The sequence below is a fragment of the Acanthaster planci genome, linkage group LG05, assembly GCF_054643075.1.
Source record: "Acanthaster planci isolate LZ-2023a linkage group LG05, COTS_SCS, whole genome shotgun sequence".
Lineage (NCBI taxonomy): Eukaryota > Metazoa > Echinodermata > Asteroidea > Valvatida > Acanthasteridae > Acanthaster > Acanthaster planci.
Window position 1 is genome coordinate 3,010,408 of NC_141781.1, and position 19,255 is coordinate 3,029,662.

Here is a 19,255-nt window from a genome sequence, read left to right on the forward strand (position 1 = left end):
TGCTAGTTTCACGCATTTTGTTTTGGTGGGGAACTCAAGACGCACCCTTTTGGTAGCAGTCCTTTGTTGTTGGCTGATTTTGCAAGGTTGGGTCCAAAGGTGAAAGGTTGTGTCATCCACAATCCAAGAGTTGGCAAGAGAAACAAGAGTGCTTGACATTCGTATGTGGAGGTAAGTTTGGTAGGTATTGTTTGTAGGGTCATCGACGGAGATATTTCATCAAAGTAAGATGGAGTTCAGGGCACCTCTGATCACCAAACATGTCTGTATCCTTTTGCACTTCATACCAGATCAAAACGGGAATGTTTCTTTCAACTGAGGGCTCTTTAAAGCTTTATGGTCGAGTTCGGGCGGCCTGTTCTTGACGCTGCTCTCGCACTCGAACAGCAGGAACACGACCAAAGAACACTGTTTTCAGAACAGGATCACACACCACCTCCTCATCGGGGTTTCCCAGAAGTAAACTAGTGAGATTTTGATTTCTAAATAGCTGGAAAAATAGCGAGATGGCTTACAAAGCTGGAGATAATTTCTATTAATATCAATTTTCAATCACAAAAATATGAATATTCCTCTTTAAAGAGAATAGAATTCAGCCCAATTCAAACATTACCCCTAGAAGAACGTACGTGGACGCCACCATGTTGCATGCCATTTAAAAAAGTGATAACCAGCTGTACGATCCCAGCATTCAAGCGGCTGACCCCACGAACTAACCAAACTGTTCATGAACGTACGAGAACACACCGCCCGAACTAAGTCTATATGGCCCAGGCATTCACCCGAGGCTTATGACCCCCTCATCAAAAATTACAGAAGGAAAGCCTGGCGATAGCTGCAATGTTTTACCTTTTACTCTGTGAGAATGAGGTACTTCAGATGGTAACATGCTCCCCCCCCCACAGAGAAAGTAAGGGCCCTCAATTAATTGCTGTCCGTGAAATGTACCCCCGTTGGGCCACTGGTGCCAGGTGATTGCTTGACGACCGTAATTTGACCATACCTGAGAAATTTGGTGGGCTGCAGAATTAAAACTTCACCAGAGGGGGGGTCCCCAGACTTGGTAAGAGTTCTTGCAGTCACTCAAGATGGCCTTGTTTTACCGACAATTGAATGATTTCTGACTTGTCAATTTATCCCTTCCCCACATCAATCAGGATTTGAGTCTCTCGTTTAATCATTACCCGTGTTTCTTGCATTCAGTCTTGTGATATACTCTCTGTGTTCAAGGGGAAATATCCATGTACTTTTTTTTTTTTCTTTCAGTGAAGGTGTAACAGAATAAAAGCACATGATCATGGAGGTGTACTTGTTTTATACGTCCGGTAGATTGGGATGCAAACCTGCCCTCGTTTGGGAAAAGTGATATTCTGCCACAGCATGAGAGTTACACAAAAATTCAGGTTTTGTCACCGGAAATAATGTCACAATTACTACATTTGAGGTTCTCAGTTCCATAGTTCCATGGGACTGATAATCTTTCTAATTTTTGTGGAGTGTAAGCAGAACTGAAGTACTGTAAAGACGATCGTTTGCCCCACACCTTGGTATAAAAACCCTAAAAAAAAAAACCAAACAAAATAAACACTGCCAACACACCAGCTCTTGCATGTACCCGATCACTTTTTTTTAGTTTTAATCAGTATGCACAGGTCGAGTCTACAGTCTGTGGTGGCCCCCGTTTCATGTACAAGAAATACTGAACTACAAAGCATCAATACGTCAAATAGTCACACACATTTATGTCAGGAGAGCAACAACAGAAATGGTCAACACTGTACAGTTCAGTCATTGTCACAGAACTATTTCACGTTACATTTAATATACACCAGTCAATGTGTATCAGTCAAGTAGTGCTTTCAATAACAAATTGCCATTCAAATTAATATTTAAAGAGCACAGCAGCTACAATTTGTGTTCAAATTGAACTCTGAAAAATCCATGAGGAAATTGACAAATTAATGGTGCTGTCAAGCTGTGTCAAAACATTATCTCATTTATCAGTGAGCAACATATGTTGATATTTAATCCCACAAAAAGGAATGAAATATCTTCCCTTGCAGAACATGTAATATGAGACAACCTTTCCTTGGTGTCATAGGACAGGAAATTTACACATGTTGATAAAAATGCTTGTGTTGTTTTCTTATTATTTGAGTATTTCTCATATTCTTACTCGGCACAAATTACAATTTTCTCCGAATCACCCAAATGCAATTTTTTTTGGGGGGGGAGGCAAAAATATTTAAATTTCTTTGTGTAACTTTGCAAAAGCCTTACCAAGGGATTAGGCTACATTTGGGGGCTTTTTGAAGGAAGGTGAAACTTTCCATTTTTCAAGAAACATTTTTTAAAAATTCACTGCGTAAAGGATGCGAAAAAGTTGACTTTGGACAAAACAGCATTTTACGGCCAAAATGTCAGTACCTTGTTGATTTCTCCAGCTCACAATGAACTCTAAAAGTCACTCTTAACAATACCATTTCATATGGTCCATTCCTTCAAACAAACATTGTAACCCAGATTCAGATTTTTCCCAGTCATTGACAAGATTACAATTTTTACAAACAGCCTCCCCAAAATCTAAAGCTTCACATGTATTTTGGTTTCATTCTCATTTGTGAAGCTTCAATCTAAATACAGGGAGCTTCATCTAGTCTTGCTTCAAGATTTCTTTTTGAGACACATGGTGCTTTTCCCACTTCCATTAAATTACTATCATGTCATCTTCACCAACACAGGTCGCTTATGGCATCTCAAAAAAATAAAGACATACAATAAAAAGCATTAACAAATAGTAAACTTTCTCCTTGCCTGTGCCCCCCCAACAAACCCCACGGCAAAGAAACCAAATCACCCAGTGTTAGCATAAAATGTTATCCGCTAATTTCTGCCAGAGGTACTGGGCAATGAGGGAAACCAAAGTGGATTTGTAATTTTACTGCCAAATGTAATTCATGTCAACAGTTGGAACACTTGGTCATTGGGAGATGCATAAGGTCATTTTCTGAGTACAAAATGTAGGCAGTGTGGTGAGGCTTGTCTCAAAAAGTCTGACAAAGGGAAAGGATTTTAAACGGGCATTAATTTCACTCCATGTGTCAATCAGGGAAATCGTGCAGTAATTTCTAAGAGCTTTTGTACTTTTCTGCACCAGACAAAGCTTTTATTAATCCACTCTAATTTTTCGCACACATGTCCCTTCTGGGGAGTTACTGCAGGCAGATTTTGCATATTACGTTTCATGACACTATGGCTGTAGGATTATACATTCATACTTGCCAATATACAAACTGTAGTTTGGCAACTTTCCAAACCACACGCACTTGCAGTTTATCACTCGGAAGTATTAAAATTAAAAACATTTGTGGTGGAAAAAGGTTCCTGTGTCCTCCCAATTTACAGACTCCAGTTGGACTCCCCCTCACACACCAGAAGTCCAAAGAGTTCATTAGTCTTTTCAGACCTGCTAACATATGAAGCAAGATATAAGACGGAGAGAAACCCCCCCTGCTTTGTATTGGTCGTTGTTTCACTGGAATCTGAGGAGTTCTGTTTAGCCATCTGGGGGGATGTGTTAGATAACAACAGTCTAGAAAGTGTATAGTGATTGGACATATTGGGGGGTACCCCTCGGTCTCAGTTCTTGCTGGATATACCTACTAAAGACAAAAATGTCAGACAAAAGCATGAAAGAAAAGCCAGGTTCATGAAATATTAAATATTATAAAATAGAGCGGTTTCTCTGGATACAAGTTTGGGATTAAGCTGCAACAGAAAAAAATAAATATAACATTATTTTGGTGGTATCATCACCAGCTGATTTGGATAAAATCAAATGTCATATTAAATGATTAATTTCATATAACACAAAAGCATCTAAGCTTCTGTTAAAAGCCTCTGACCTGGATTGGTTATGAATTCAATATGGTAATGAGTGTTAGTAAGGAAATCTGTATACAGCACATCCCAAGCTCACATTTATCTAATCTGTTTCGGTCACCTTAATAAAAAATGTTGTCCACAAAATCTTTAAGATGTTATCTTTTTATAACAGATGAATTACCAGTGAACTTGTCACTCAGTTTACAGTGACATTTAATTTTTTTTGCTTTTTCTTTTTTTACTTTCCTTGGCACTAATTTACTAGCTAGATCTAATCGACTAAACTAACTCTAATCTCTGGCTTATACATCCTTCTATACTATCTTTTTTTTTGTCGCGATCAAACTAGAATGTTTGACACTATATATCGTATTAAACATCCATGTCAAAGTATATACAAGCAAAAAGAGTGACAATGTGAATTTCAATGACATATTTTCCCTGTAAAAGCATCTCTCTGTAATCAAAAAGGGGCGGATAACACAAGGAAAACTCAGAATGCCGAAATAGCAGTTCCACATTCAAATCAAAAATGAATGAACAGATTTATATAATGCATTATCCCAACTTTACGTCTTTCTGTTTACATGGCTTTGCTTCAACAAAAACAGAATCAAAGAAGCAAAATAACAAAATTAAAACAGAATTTCCATTTCAAACTGATTTTGGCGGAAAACAACAAAGGGAAAAAAACCCCAAGATTCTAGAATTAGATTAATTTTTTTTCTTGTTAGTACTTTTCTTGCACATCTAAATGCTCATAATTTAACACAACAGTGCCGAAATAAAATGAGCCAAAAATTTATAATTGTAAATAAATAGGTAAACATGGCATTTTTATCTCCGCACCTGTCAAACTGAATCAAACATTCATTCTTTTTTTTTTCAAATCATTTTACGTTTTGATATTTTTTTGGCGGTACTTCCATACTGTACCTTTTTTCTGGTTTTGTTTGGTTAATACCATGGATATGGAATGTGCTGGAAACTGCAAGTTAGCATGAGATAGTTGAAGGTATTTTTGCGCGCAAATATCACTACCAGTGACCTCAACAGACCCATTCTCATCTTCCCGTTTTCGAACGTTTTCTGCCATTTTTTTCTGCAAGATTTCTTTCGGCTTATCAACTGGTCGCAAGACTATTCAACAAGAACGGGTCTGCACAGCTAGCATACAAGGAAATGCAAGATGAAAAGTGTGAATTTCTAACTTTCCTATCGCCGGCAAAAGGCCACTGGTGAACATCAATAACACCCATCTAAAAGTCTTTTCCTCTGCAATGAATGTGGGCAAAAACTTCTGCCACTGTATACTAAGCACCGCGGGTTACACAGGCAAGATAAATAGTGAAATTTGGTGTTGGCATTTGCCATTTTACAGTTTAATAACCTTTCAATATATGGAGGCTTTGTATTCCAAAATATCTCTTCCTTGATGACCTTGTAGTATGGTCAGTTTTTTTAATAAGCTGGGTGTGCTTATGTAGCTTCCCTGGGATTACCTAGATGGGACCACCTAAGTTAGTCTGAGTCGAGTCAAATTCCTCATTAAGTCAGCAACTTGTGGTCCACATTAAAGTGGCATGACCGAGAAAACTAAAGGGAAAAACTCTATTCTTAATTATTTTTAAAAAATCATCATAAATTGTGGAAATCTTTCATCAATAGGGGTTTCAAGTTGACTGCAAAACTATACAGCATCCACTTACAAAAACAGCATGATAGAATGGAGCTCAAGACCATTTTGCACTGCTCGACTTCGTCTCCGTCTTTTTCTCAACCACTTGACCTTGAAATTTTTAGCTCAAAAGTCCAATAGTGCCACAGAAACATCAAACAAGATGCAAAATGTTACAGTACTTCAATTTAATTTGATCGTTTTGCGCCTACAATCAGGGATTGATTTTAGAGATGAAGTCTGAGACGGAGACAAAGTCAGGTATAGGAAGAGGGCCCAGGTAACCTATGCACAGCTTGGATAGTGCCATCAATTCCGGTGGGGACTGATTTGAGTGCCTCATAAACCGCAGGGAAGCTACACGGATGGTCAGAGCATGTAAGGGCCAGCAGACTGACTGACACCAAGTGATGACCACTCGGGGGTTGGCATGTCCCGCTGTGCATGAATGACTTCCATACTACTTTGCTCCATGCACAACTGGTACGAGTCAACTTTCCCTACAAGTCTGGTTCCAGTTTCACGGCAGTGCTTACATGTGATGTCCCCCCCAAAAATGCTTCCTAGGAGTGTTTATATTGGCTTGTTAACCTGTATCTAGTCTGACTAGAACCACCCCCTTATAGGCCAAGAAAAGACGGCAGGTGAAAACTGGATGCACGGGGCACGCGCGAAGACAATACAGAAAGCGGGCTTGTATGCTGGGAGCATAAATCTGGGCACGCACGCAAAGTTTCCACATCAAAGGGGCCTCATGCTTCAACACTTCACGCAGCCCAAGCACTGATGTCACGGCAAATAAATGCTGGATTCTGCACTTGGCATTTGTACACAAAGGGAGGTTCAAGATGGAAATGGAGAGCTTACATTTGAAACATGCACATCATTGCTGTAGAACTCTCATCATTTAGGACTGGATGCAAGAAGATTATTCTCCTGTTTGGGCACATACAGCGAAAAAACAGAAAACAAAATACCTAAAGCTGCCTTTTTTTTAATTCACTTCGAGCAAAGCTGCAATTTTTCACAAGTACGGTGGGCTCACTGCAGTGTCATGGTTGAATCCGTTGGACACCTTAGAAAAGTCCCGTCACAAGTCAGTCGCAAGTGTCAGAATGCACAGCGATGAAGGAAGGGTGCATCACAGTTCATTTGGATAGCTTGTGACTTGGTTTGAGACCAAATGACTTTTCATGGACTTGCTGGCTAGGGGCTGCGGCTACTTCCCGTAGATACACGTGGAAGTGCCAGCCACAGCCTCTTGATTGGGACACAGCTTAATTTTCAAGCCTCTGCTGCAAGGGGCAGAGACGTGCACAGCATCCTGGGGCGCGGTCAAGACCTCCGACGATTATCACACACTCCCACGAGGCCACCACAAGACCAACACTAGACCACCAGTCTGAATTCAAGTCGCAAACTACTCAAACTTCCAAAAAGCATTCCCGTTTTAATGTTCACCTTGCTACTCACAACTAGTCTTATGTCTAGTCTTGCGTCTGGTCTTGTGATGGTCTCGACAACACTGCCAGAATCCGCTTTTTGTTTTAGAGGTATCTCACACTGTTTGCGGGACAAAACCAGAAGATAGCCAACGAGAGCCCTTGATATCACAGCTTGATCAAACTATGCCTAAACTGTTTAACCAGCAAGCTTATTTGCACCTGTGTTGAGTGCGCGGCTAAGCCTGGACAGATATCCTGACCCCCTAAAGCAAACAGGCAACGGCGTCAGTCAGTACCAAATCACCCTTGTCCATCCCCCTCCAACTAGTCTACCTAGCTGGTGGTGTTGCTCAGCCGGACATTGCCCTCCGATCGCAACTCCTCCTGTAGGGCCGTGACCAGCTGGAAGCAGTCGTCCTGCGTGGCCTTGCGGCGTGTGTAGTAGAGGATATAAGCCTTACTGCGCAGCACCACCGACTCGTGGACGGGCGAGACCGTGGTGTCGTTGAAGCAGAACCACTGACCTGCATGGACAACACAGAATGTCAACATTAGTGGCAACTTGCCGAGCCTTTTACTTTTTGTGTTCGGGGGTTCGAATCCAACCAAGCACATTATGGAATGAGTTTCCAACCCCCTTTTAGGATGCTATGAGCTCAACATGTTCTGCAATGTTCTTTCCACTTCCTAGAGTTTCAAATTCACTGCCATTGTTGCCTTTTGACAACTTGGAGGGAATTTTTGAAGCGTTAAAAAATAGCAGGGAATAATATTTAAATTTGAGGGGGTTTTCCTCTCAGCTTGCAGGGCTCTCTGGTCACTGTCAACAATGGTCTTGGGGAGAACAGGTGGCTTATCCCTGCCCGTTTCTGTGCCACTGTGACACCTGGCAAGACAGACATTTCAACTTACCATCATTCTTGGCAAAGGCAACATAGTGACCACACCCAGCACTGAAAGTAAAAACAAAACACAAAGTCAAGCTTTGTTTGCCTATAAGCTTTCCCACTGAACTTCAAATCTGACGTCCCAAACGGGCTGGAATAGAAAAGTGCACATTTAAGCAGTACCGAAGAGCAAAAACGTGAACGTATTTTGAGATGACAATGTAAACAAATACAGACAATGGAAGTGCGTTACGCACAATGCCCACTGAATGCGTGCTGCCATCCATCGTTTCGCCTATTGTTGGACCGTACTTTTTAAAATCAGAAGAACACAGGCTTTTTATGTGACGGCACTTGACGCTCAAAGGCGGTTCAGGAAACGTTCCAAGTCCGTGGCGGCGCGTGCATTTTCGAACATGGGTCTCTCTATTAGCAATTCCATTACATCAGAATGCAGAGAGGCTTCCAAAGCGTGTGCGTTTCCATGAACATCTGAGTAAACTGAACACTGACTGCCAAAAATCCTGCATTTATACGTCTGTAATTCTTACCCAGATCCCTGATGTATAACCACAGCTTTGAGGTCGTATACCGTACTGTCGCTGTCGGGTAATTCCTGTCCACAAACAAATGGAAGGGGTCCTTTTAAAAATTACCAAGAGGGTTTCAAGTGCAAGGCCCAGTAACTGTGTTGGGTTTAAAAAATGACGTGCGAAATTACCCTATCTGCCCCGAGCTGAAGTGCACCCCAATCAGCAAAAGAAAGACGGGTGGTTACAAGTGGGTTTTTGCATGTACGCAAAGACCATACCTGCCAGAATAAATTAGTTATGCGTACTCAACGTGATCCGCGTCAAAAGAGCATATACTTGTGCGCCTAGGCGGTGAGTACCAAAAAACACGCTCTCTTTTGTTCCGCTTGGAGCGGATTGTGTTGGGTTTAAAAAAATGACCAGCGAAATGACCCTATTGTGTCGTGATGTTGCTTACTCTGAATTAAGCACATTTGACAACCCACAATCAGGTAACTGTAACCAGAACTAACAGGACTGGTCACGCCTGACATTGTAAAAGCGGTTTGCCTTTCAAAGTCATTCCTCGTAGTGGCTGGGTACCTAACTATCTTGCGTACACAAGTACTTGCCTCTGGTTTGAGTATGTATGGTCTGAGATCCAGACCCCTGAGCGGAAATTGAACAAACACGTCAATCTTACTGCGAAGAAACCCTGTCCATTGAAATCGCTTTATGTGCATGCACAATACCTGCAGCAATGCAAAAATAAGGAAGAATACATTTACATTTAACAATGATTTGTCACAGGGGGATCCATAAAGTAATTTTTATGGACTTTAAGTTTAATAGGACATTAAGCAACAAAAAAAACGCTCTTAAGTGGAACTTATGAATGAAATACACAGCTCATTTTACATTACCATGTACACATGTTTGTCAAATCACGGTCAAAGCTATGTTCACTATTAATAGCTGATTTCCAACTCCGCTGTTAACATTTTCAGAGGCGAATTCCGAACTGTATACTGCATGCAGTCCACAAAAAATAACCACGAAGATTGAACCTCAGTGTTTTAAGCACCAACTTCGGCAAATGTTGCCTTATGTGCACAGACTAAAAAGTGATAATCATTACAGGGCCACAATACACTTTGTCTCTGGTAATGGCATGAAAGTGGTGCAACGTTTGCAACAGAAACCATTCACTGAGAGCCCCTGTACTTACATTAGGCAACTTGCGGAACCAGAACTTTTTGGTGGAGGGCTGTTTCTTCTGACAGTTGGTGCACATGTAATGCTCGGATTCGGCCAACTCCTCCACCTCTGTGAAGCTCTGTAGACAGTCTGAAAGGAGGAGGAACAGACATATATGAATACCATCCTGACTTACCAGATGAACGGCCAGAGTTTCTTTGGGCTGTTTCCGAATTGAGCCAGTCTCGAGTTTATTGTAAGTCAATCAACGGTCATTACGCACGTCCAGTCACAAGGATGAACAGTGATTGCCAGGGTGTTGCACAGTCGGAAAAATAATCGGGTCAAGGGCCCCAGAGCTTCCGGGATGACGCTGTGGATGACAACAGAATTTGTCACCTTCTCTCACCTTGTATCCGACAAACTCTAGACCCATCTTTGGACTTGCTTCTTGATCTAAACCGATGGGGGATGTCTAGTGATACATCTGTATAGCAAGAGAGAAAGTAACAAGTTGTTGATGAAAAAAATCTTGAATTAGGAACACCCTTTTAAATTAAACGTAATTGGATCTACTTACCGGAACATTTAATGAACCACACCCTGTCAGGGCCAAGCCTATACCCCTTTGCAATTTATGTTCCGGTCAACTCCATCAATGTGAACACGCCATTAATTGCAAGATTCATGCCAGCTTTGCTAACAAAAATATAAATCAAGAACACTCTCTCCAAGTGCTTACCCTGCCTATTAATCCTAAATCTAACCAACTCTATCCCAGTCCAGACCAGTGCAGGGCTCATTTCCAATAAAGTCCATCCACACCTTAACCGAATCATAAAATCATAAATCTTACAACCAACCTAGCACAACCCAAGTCTCGTACCAGTCAAGCCAACCTTAACCAAAACTGAGCCCTCCCATCTCAACTGAAAGGTGCCCAGCTTCAACCCATCCAGCCAGCTGAACCAAACCCCACCAAGTCCTCCCTCAACCCTACAAAATCCAACCTTAACCCTGTCCAACCCACTGCATCTGAAAAACATGCCAAATAAACCAACCTGAACAAAACTCAAGTGCCTTCCACTTCAATCCTACAGTAACCAACTTCAACCCAATTCAACACTGCTCAGCCTGAATCCTATCAGGTCAGCGAAGTTTGACAAAACCCTGTATCCCCCCAGCTTAACCCAGTCAAACCCAATCCACCTCAAAACTCTTAACAGCCGAGCCAAGCTAACCCAAATCCAATACCCTCCAGCTTCAACCCACAAGTACCCAACCTCAACCAAGTCAAACCCAATCCACCTTAAGACTCTTACCAGTTAAGCAAGCCTAAACCAAACCCAATACCCTCCAGCTTCGACCCACAAGTACCCAACCTCAACCAGTCAAATCCAATCCACCTCTAGATGCTTACCAGCTCAGCCAAGCTAAATCAAATCCAATACCCTCCAGCTTCGACCCACAAGTACCCAACCTCAACCAAGTCAAACCCAATCCACCTTAAGACTCTTACCAGTTAAGCAAGCCTAAACCAAACCCAATACCCTCCAGCTTCGACCCACAAGTACCCAACCTCAACCAGTCAAATCCAATCCACCTCTAGATGCTTACCAGCTCAGCCAAGCTAAACCAAATCCAATACCCTCCAGCTTCGACCCACAAGTACCCAACCTCAACCAGTCAAATCCAATCCACCTCTAGATGCTTACCAGCTCAGCCAAGCTAAATCAAATCCAATACCCTCCAGCTTCGACCCACAAGTACCCAACCTCAACCAAGTCAAACCCAATCCACCTTAAGACTCTTACCAGTTAAGCAAGCCTAAACCAAACCCAATACCCTCCAGCTTCGACCCACAAGTACCCAACCTCAACCAGTCAAATCCAATCCACCTCTAGATGCTTACCAGCTCAGCCAAGCTAAACCAAATCCAATACCCTCCAGCTTTGACCCACAAGTACCCAACCTCAACCAGTCAAATCCAATCCACCTTAAGACTCTTACCAGTTAAGCAAGCCTAAACCAAACCCAATACCCTCCAGCTTCGACCCACAAGTACCCAACCTCAACCAGTCAAATCCAATCCACCTCTAGATGCTTACCAGCTGAGCCAAGCTAAACCAAATCCAATACCCTCCAGCTTCAACCCACAAGTACCCAGCCTCAACCAAGTCAAACCCAATCCACCTCAAGACTCTTACCAGCTAAACAAAGCTGAACCAAACCCAACACCCTCCCACCCCCACCAACAGAACCCAACCTTAACCCAATTCAACCCATACCAGCCCTATCCAGCCCAGCCTAGCCCAACCCCAATCTCACCAAGGAATGGATCGATCTTCTTGTAGAAGCTCTCACACACAACACAATGTACTTGGCTGAGGAGCAAGCCTCCAAACATGAAGGTGACAATAGTACTGGTTCCGTTGGTCTGTCGGCGTGGGTTACCAGGCCATAGGGTTCCTTGTAGCTCTGTATGCAGCCTGTCCAGCAGGTAGCGCATGAACTCGTGGGCGTCTTGCTGCTGGTAACCTCTGCCAACGATAACATGCATGATTTGAAGGTCTTTAACAATGCCCAAGGATGTAAAAATACTTAACATTACTGGTGGCACAGAAAATCTTTCTCATCTTTAACTGGGCTCCAGAGTTCAAATGCATTCCTCTCAGTCACAGCTACTGATGTACATATTCAGCTGTTAAGGGGATGCACTTGCAAGTGGGCCAAATAGCACCCTCTACAGTGCATGCACAGTCTGAAGGCAGCACTCTGAACATGACCAACATCACACCAGAGAACAAGGGATCAAATCATCTGGATACGCACCTGAACCGTGGAAAGATTTTCCACATGACCGAGAAGAGAGAGTCAGGCGAGATTGCCGACTGGCCTCCTTGCCAGAGAGCGCACAGCGTCTTACGTACCTCCTCTACCAGGGATCTGGGAAGGAAGGCACACCCACGGCATTACCTTACAGTGATTTTAATGCTTGACAATACTAGGAGTGAGAATGGCATCCGTGAGATGTGGGATCTATGAGGAAACTACAATCACCTATTGTTATTCAAGTTCTTTGAGTCTTTTCTTTATTGTCTGCATTTTTTAATTCAAAACTGGTACAATGCATCAACTTCAAATTTAACAAACTGCAGAACATTTATGGTAATTCCAGCAATTCGGAGTCCAAAAGTGTGACATTTTTGTGTCCCTGTTACATCTGACCTTTGTCATTTGACATGGAAATATCACCGTAATCAATTTCAAACCATTACTATTTGTTTGGCAAGTAATTTGCATTAATTCATCACTAAGTGATAAACTCCACTCTTGGAAATTAGAAAACGGGTTTTGAACTTACAAAATCATATATCAGATGTGACAGGGACACGAAAACATGGACTCCTAATTTCTGGAATTACCGTGATACTGTAGTCATAATGCAGCATAATTTTTGAGTTAATTACACAAATGTTTAAGATGATTTTCTAACGTCAATTCACTTTTATTAACCCTCCTATGCTGAAGTCACTCTTTGGGTCATTTGGTAAACACCTCAAAGAAGCACAGCTGTGCTGTGTTGTGCACTGCACCAACTGTCCCTCACAGGAATATCAGATTGCACTTTTGTGCTGCCCAACAACTGTGCTTCACTGTTTCATGTGCATAATTGTGCAGTAAACCAAATGCAGTGAAGAGGACTGCACAAAAGACCCTGGGTCATTTTGTGCTGGTAATCTACTGTGTACACACTGAACCTGTGCATGTTTGAGTTCCATACAGAAACTACATGCTCACCGGTGACTGTGGGCATTTGTGCACATTTGTGCTGTAAAACCAAAGGAGGGTTAATAGTCCCCTCTGGCAATTAAAACACATGGATTACTGTGATGCTGCCATGACTGAAACTCTTCCATGAGCGAAGCTAACTCATACTCACACATCGTCATGTTTGAGGTTCCGTGTGTTGTAGATGCGCTTTCCTGCCGATTTGCCGTTTCTCAGCTCCACAGCGGGGAGATCTTTGAAGTAACAGCAGAACTGGTGTATGTTGCTGAGAAAGAAATTTGCAACCGTGAGCGAAACTAGAATGTGAAACTCTCATTTTTGTGGGCAGGGTCGATCAAGAAAAAAATAGAAGGCTTCTCCCACAATTTCTATTCAGGGGATTTTAAAGATGGTTTGCACTTTGCATTACGTTCTTTTGCAGTTTTTGTCCGCATTTTCTGGAAATTCAACCTTAGAGATTACAGCAAAATTGTAAGTTCAGAGTTTGGCCTGGTTCATGCTAATGTTCAGCTTAGGAAACCCTTGATGATGGGCAGGGTATAAGAATCCAAACCATGTTGGGATTTGACCCTGGGTCGCAGAGCTCAAAGGTGAAGAAAGTACCCCCCTTGCAAGCCCGACTCCATACACATTACGTACTGGTGTGGCACCTTTACCTTAGTGACTGTAGTACTGCATTCATAAAACATGTGTTTCCTAGGTTCCTCAGGCCAGGAATGGTCGCTTTCACCTGCAAACGCACAATCAAAAAGACTCGTCATCAATCAGTTTACAAAATTCTTCAAGAAAAATGAGAAGGCTGGCTCAGATCCACCTGCAAAACGATGGCCCGTGAATTGTTCAGCGCAGATGTGATGTGATGACCATTTGCATTAGCATCAAGAGTCAGCAGGCATCAACCGTACTCCAATATATCTCGTATGCCACAAACGATGTCTGATCTAACAATATGAGCCAAAAGTCACCAGAGCTACTTTAGACCAAGAGGCCTATAAAAGAATACCGTACAATGTGAGCAACAGTAACACTCAACATTTTTCTCCAGCGTGATGTCCATTTCATAAAAACCACCTGGGCAATACATCAAACACAGAGCTCAGTTTGTTCTTTCTAAGCAAACAAGAGCAAAATATACCAAAATGAAAACGGCCTTGAGACTCATTTTGTGAGACTCGGTCACACTGTTCTCTTTGCTCAGCCAATGATAACAATACAAAGCCTTCCCTCGGACAGACATCAAACAAATGCCTTCCAGGGAAGCCGAAGCCAGGCCAGAAAGTACTCACATTGTTTGTGGCTAGCTTCTTCCTAGGAGGTCCTTCTTCATCGCTGTCGGTGACCTGTTCTTTACTACTTTTTAGCCGCTTGTTATCGAATTGTGCGCTACAAAACAACATGGTTGGACACAAATCAAATTACTGTACTTATCTATGGAGGGTCATGCGAAAACCAAATGGCATAATGCAACATGTGATTGTTGATGGTGTATCATGCATTCTTTCTTCCTAACGCACGGCGCAGCTGCACCACAAACACGGAACATTCCATTCATAAATCAATCTATTTGCCAAGTCATACTGTTCATGACCCTTTGACGTGGCTCTTCACTCAAAATGGGTGATACGGGAATTCGTATGGCAAGTATTTATTCAGCATTGATTTCGTGAAGATTTATTCAGCAAATGAGTGAAACAAATGAGGAATGTTACACTTCAGTGAAATGGAAAGAATAACATTATTCACTTACAGATAAATTGTTCCCTTTGCATTGTAGAATGGAACATTCCATCTGTAACCTCATGAAATTATTCTTACCTCTGGTCTCATAAATATTCATTATCTGCACACTACCTCCAAAACAGACTGTGTCTTGTATCCCAACTTCAATGGCATGAAACAAATGTAAATACAAATTACACACCAGATTAAAAACAAAGGGAATACCCTCATGAAGAATCACTGTCTATAAGTCATGGCTGCGGCTAGCAGATGCATTTACACCCATGGGTAATAGCTGCAGCCACTAGCCAGCGGCTTCCATAGGTAAATATGTAACATTAAGCCACAGCCACAAGTTTTGGGCACAGCCTTGGCTCCTCATACTCAATGCAGCTCTCACCTGGCTATATCTTGTAAGATTTGTCTGACTTGCTGAACGGTTCCTGCTTTGGTGTCGTTCACTGCAGTCTCATCACATTCATAACTGCAAATAACAGAAGAATACATAAGTTCTACAAATACGTAATTGGCAAAGAAAGCTGGAATGATGGACAAACAAAGCGACTGGTGTAAAATGTGGAAAACCTTCCGAACAGGAAAATTGCAATCACAAGTTATTTGGCTCCGGTCAGTGTCTCTGTGAAGCTAGGTTGTTGAATGGCTTTGGCTTGGAATAACAGGCACGTCTATGAGAAGCGGCTGCAGCCACAACTCATTGGTTCCATAGCCATGACTTTCAGACACAAGTAGGCTGGCTCCTGGTCTCACTGTTACTCTATGCTTCAAGAGGAGGGAGCGGGAACTAGACTGGAAGTGAAAGATCTTACTTCACTGGTTCCCAAGCACCGTAATCATGATAAGAAGACAGTACATACAGTAATGCTGGATCCAAATGACTTGGCTATGGCTTACAATAATGCAGGTACCTATGGGAAATGCATTTAGCCACTAGTTAGTGGCTTCCAGTGAGCATGTATTATCTTCAGCCGCAGTCAGGTAATTTGGACTAGGTTTCACTGTCTTTCAGAGGAGTCGGAGAGGGAAGGCATTCTTACCAGAAAACACTCAGATTATCACAGCTGATGCATACACAATGTTGGCACTCTTCGTAATGCTTTTTGGAATGACCGTTGACATACCTGAGAAAAAAAAAATTGACATGAATTTCAGAAAGTGACAATCAGCATCTGAAAATGGAGAAAAGACATTGTTGATTTGGACGAGTGGATTTTTCTGGGCAATGTAACCCTTACACAGGGAGGCAGTTTAGGACTTTAGGGAAATTTATACAGGCATTGGGGCTGTTTTTTCCCCCTTATAAACGTGTAAACATCACATGATTTACATCCACAACTTTGTGGAGACATGAGGAATATCTCCGAGTTTATATGCCTCGTTGTACTTCCAACAGAAGTCTAAATAATGATATAATAGTCATGTATGTCCACTCATTCCTGAAACAAAAATTTCATTTCAAAACATCTGGATAGTTGGAACATCCCCACCCCAAAGGTGGACAGACTGTAATTTTTCTTTTTACCTGGAGACTGGATTCTGTACACTGTACATTTTCATTGGGGAAAATGAACATATGTTTCTGACTATGCACGTGTAGCATAAGTTGCACGCCTAACTTTTCCCACTTATCACGGAACCACAGTAACGTTGGCATTAGCAACTCAAGTTTATTGCAAATGTAGAAAATTGTGCAAATCAAAACTTCTACATCCCGAGGTACCTCAGTGTACAGACACGGGGGATCAAGCTGGGAAAGTGGCAAGGAATACATTATGTTGTCACAGTTACTGACGTCATCTTGCGCAAGGGAGTAAAAGAACAAAGTGCTTAATGCTAACAGTCGACAGTGCGCTGCGTTACCTTCCGCATGTGATGGTGCCACATGATAGACACATCCAGGGACTTTTGCTTGACCTACAAACTGCTCAAAAAAGAAAACAGAAGATTCCCATCAATGCGTTATTCAAGCAAAATACACGAAGCTAAACACAACAAAATTCACTTTGACATGGGTGGTTTAATATAATGTGATTACAATCTTCATAAATTAACCTGACTGGATTACTTGGACTTTGCATTGATTTCAGGTCTAAACCATAAGGGGATAGCAGGGTCGACCTTGTTAGGTGATGCATACATGAAGTGACACTAAAAAGCCCAACAGCACTTGAGTATACATCACTAAGTCATTGGTAGTTGCACACATGACCTATAACCTTTTCAAAAATTACACAAAGTTTGAAAATCTGGGCACTGCTTATAACCAATACAGCTGTGAAATTTATTGCTGAACAACTAAAGTCACTTTATGGTTAACATATAATTGCACTCCATTCCCAAAATATATCAGTAATTAAGTCTTTCAACGATATTTTTTACCTGCACAAACCCAGTTGGTCGAAGTTTCTCCATTGTTGGACTTTCTTGTCACCGGCATGGCAGTAACTCCAGCCGTTACGCTGTTCACCAGGTGTGGGCACTCCATCGATTTCAACCAAATTCCAGGCAAAGAAAACTACTCCCACCAAATTCAACACCCGCAAAAAAATCAGTCCAATTTTGTCTTTCTGCCTGCCCTATACAGTCCTACGTCGTCGGCTGTGGGCCATACACCGCACACCGCCCAGGCCCTGGCGAACAATACACCGTCACCGGTGCACAGCGAAGCGCGACACGGTACCGCGATCTCTTCCGGCTACGCTGCAGCTTCTGCAGTGTACACACAAATGGCCGTGCGTGACCTCATCACATGCACTGCGCAATTCCTACCGTGTATTACTACGTGCGTACACGAACACGGCCTCGCTGCAATTGATTTCCAAGTCCAATTTTCACCTGCTCTTCGCCCCACCCCTGGACAGCCAACGTCGATTTCGGGATTTAAGATGTCTCAACTACCTGCCACTGAATTCCGACCCTCATCAAGGGCGTAATAAGCTGAACTGCAGAAGAAATAAAATAAAGTTTCAGCGATTCGACAACTTCCATACTTTTGACAACGCGTACGAGATGACGTATGGGGGCGCTATTACCATTTTTTTTACACAATTAGGCGCCGCGTGACAAGCGGACCGAGGGAAAAAAGGCGCTCAACATGCGGTCGGCCCGACCACACAGTGGCCCTTTGTATTGAACCCGGTGTGCTTTGTCATGGCATCGTGAGTCTTGCCATTTTGTACTCCATTTTTCAAGCGCTTTCGGACGGGAAAAATCACTTACGTAGTTATCGCTCAGGAATGTTGTCTCCTTACTCAGCATTTTGGTCGCCCATTATCAATAATTATCATAATAAAGTCCAAAATAATAATCAATAATTTTACACAATCCTGGTGCAGATCAGCATGAAACTTCCAATTGCAGTTCATCGGAGAAATGAAGTATGAAGACTCGAAGAGAACTGATAATTTTTCTTGGCTCATATCGATCCTGATGGAGTCAATACACGTAATCACAATGAATATGAGTCTTATTATAGTTGCTTGGAGATGCAGTAGTTCCCCTCATTGACGCGGGTCACTGCCACGCCCACGGGCAACAAGTGTTGACTGCCGGAAGTTACCCTACGGGCTCGTGGTCTAGCTTAGACGGCCTACGTTAACAAAATAATGACGCACGATGCTCTTATTGACACGTGGGAAACTTTCCCCCGGTCCCTATATCCACGAAAGTAGTGCTTCAATATTTTTCGTGGAATTAAACTTAGCGAGCGAAATTTTACTCGGCGGGTAGCAGGCCAGGCCGCAAATGAAGAAGACAAGATTGAATACTGAAAGAGTCGATTCCCTGTGCGAAGAATATCACCAGTTTTCCAGGGGCAAATTGAAGGCTCCAAGATTATTCTAGCACTGAATATTGCTATGAGGTTAATTGCGGAGTTTTTTGCTCTTTGCTCCTGCATCATTTTCACTAATTCCCAGCATTTAGGCCTACGGTGCCGACTGACACGAAATATCCCAAACATGCCACCATCATGACTACACAAGTCGTTCTGAACTGGAAAAAAATAGAACTGAAGGGAGAATGGAATAAGCTTTCCGGTGATCAGCTGGAATTATTATGTTGTAGGGCCCGCTGGACAAATTCTTTTAATGGATTCAGCTTATTTACAATGTTGGAAAAGGT

At 42.4% G+C, this 19,255-nt stretch overlaps 1 protein-coding gene across 1 annotated transcript; it reads right to left on the reverse strand.

The window, feature by feature from the left end:
- Window positions 1-1,605: 1,605 nt before the first annotated feature.
- On the reverse strand, window positions 1,606-18,141 carry usp3 (ubiquitin specific peptidase 3). The gene is made up of 15 exons (XM_022241722.2): window positions 17,513-18,141; window positions 16,994-17,054; window positions 16,171-16,254; window positions 15,516-15,599; window positions 14,683-14,779; window positions 14,053-14,126; window positions 13,548-13,661; window positions 12,437-12,550; window positions 11,933-12,144; window positions 10,014-10,091; window positions 9,636-9,754; window positions 9,040-9,159; window positions 8,447-8,511; window positions 7,921-7,961; window positions 1,606-7,532 (listed from the first exon to the last, which is right to left on the reverse strand). Exons 1-15 carry the CDS (start codon window positions 17,616-17,618, stop codon window positions 7,342-7,344), a joined length of 1,560 nt encoding a protein of 519 aa, XP_022097414.1. The 5' UTR covers window positions 17,619-18,141; the 3' UTR covers window positions 1,606-7,341.
- Window positions 18,142-19,255: the final 1,114 nt, after the last annotated feature.

Coding starts and splice junctions, on each gene's coding strand:
- usp3 (XM_022241722.2), bottom strand. CDS start 17,618: ATGGAGTGCCCACACCTGGTGAACAGCGTAACGGCTGGAGTTACTGCC. Junction 16,255..16,993: donor GGCACCATCACATGCGGAAG/GTAACGCAGCGC, acceptor TTTTTTTCTCAG/GTATGTCAACGGTCATTCCA. Junction 10,092..11,932: donor GAAGATCGATCCATTCCTTG/GTGAGATTGGGG, acceptor CTTGCTATACAG/ATGTATCACTAGACATCCCC.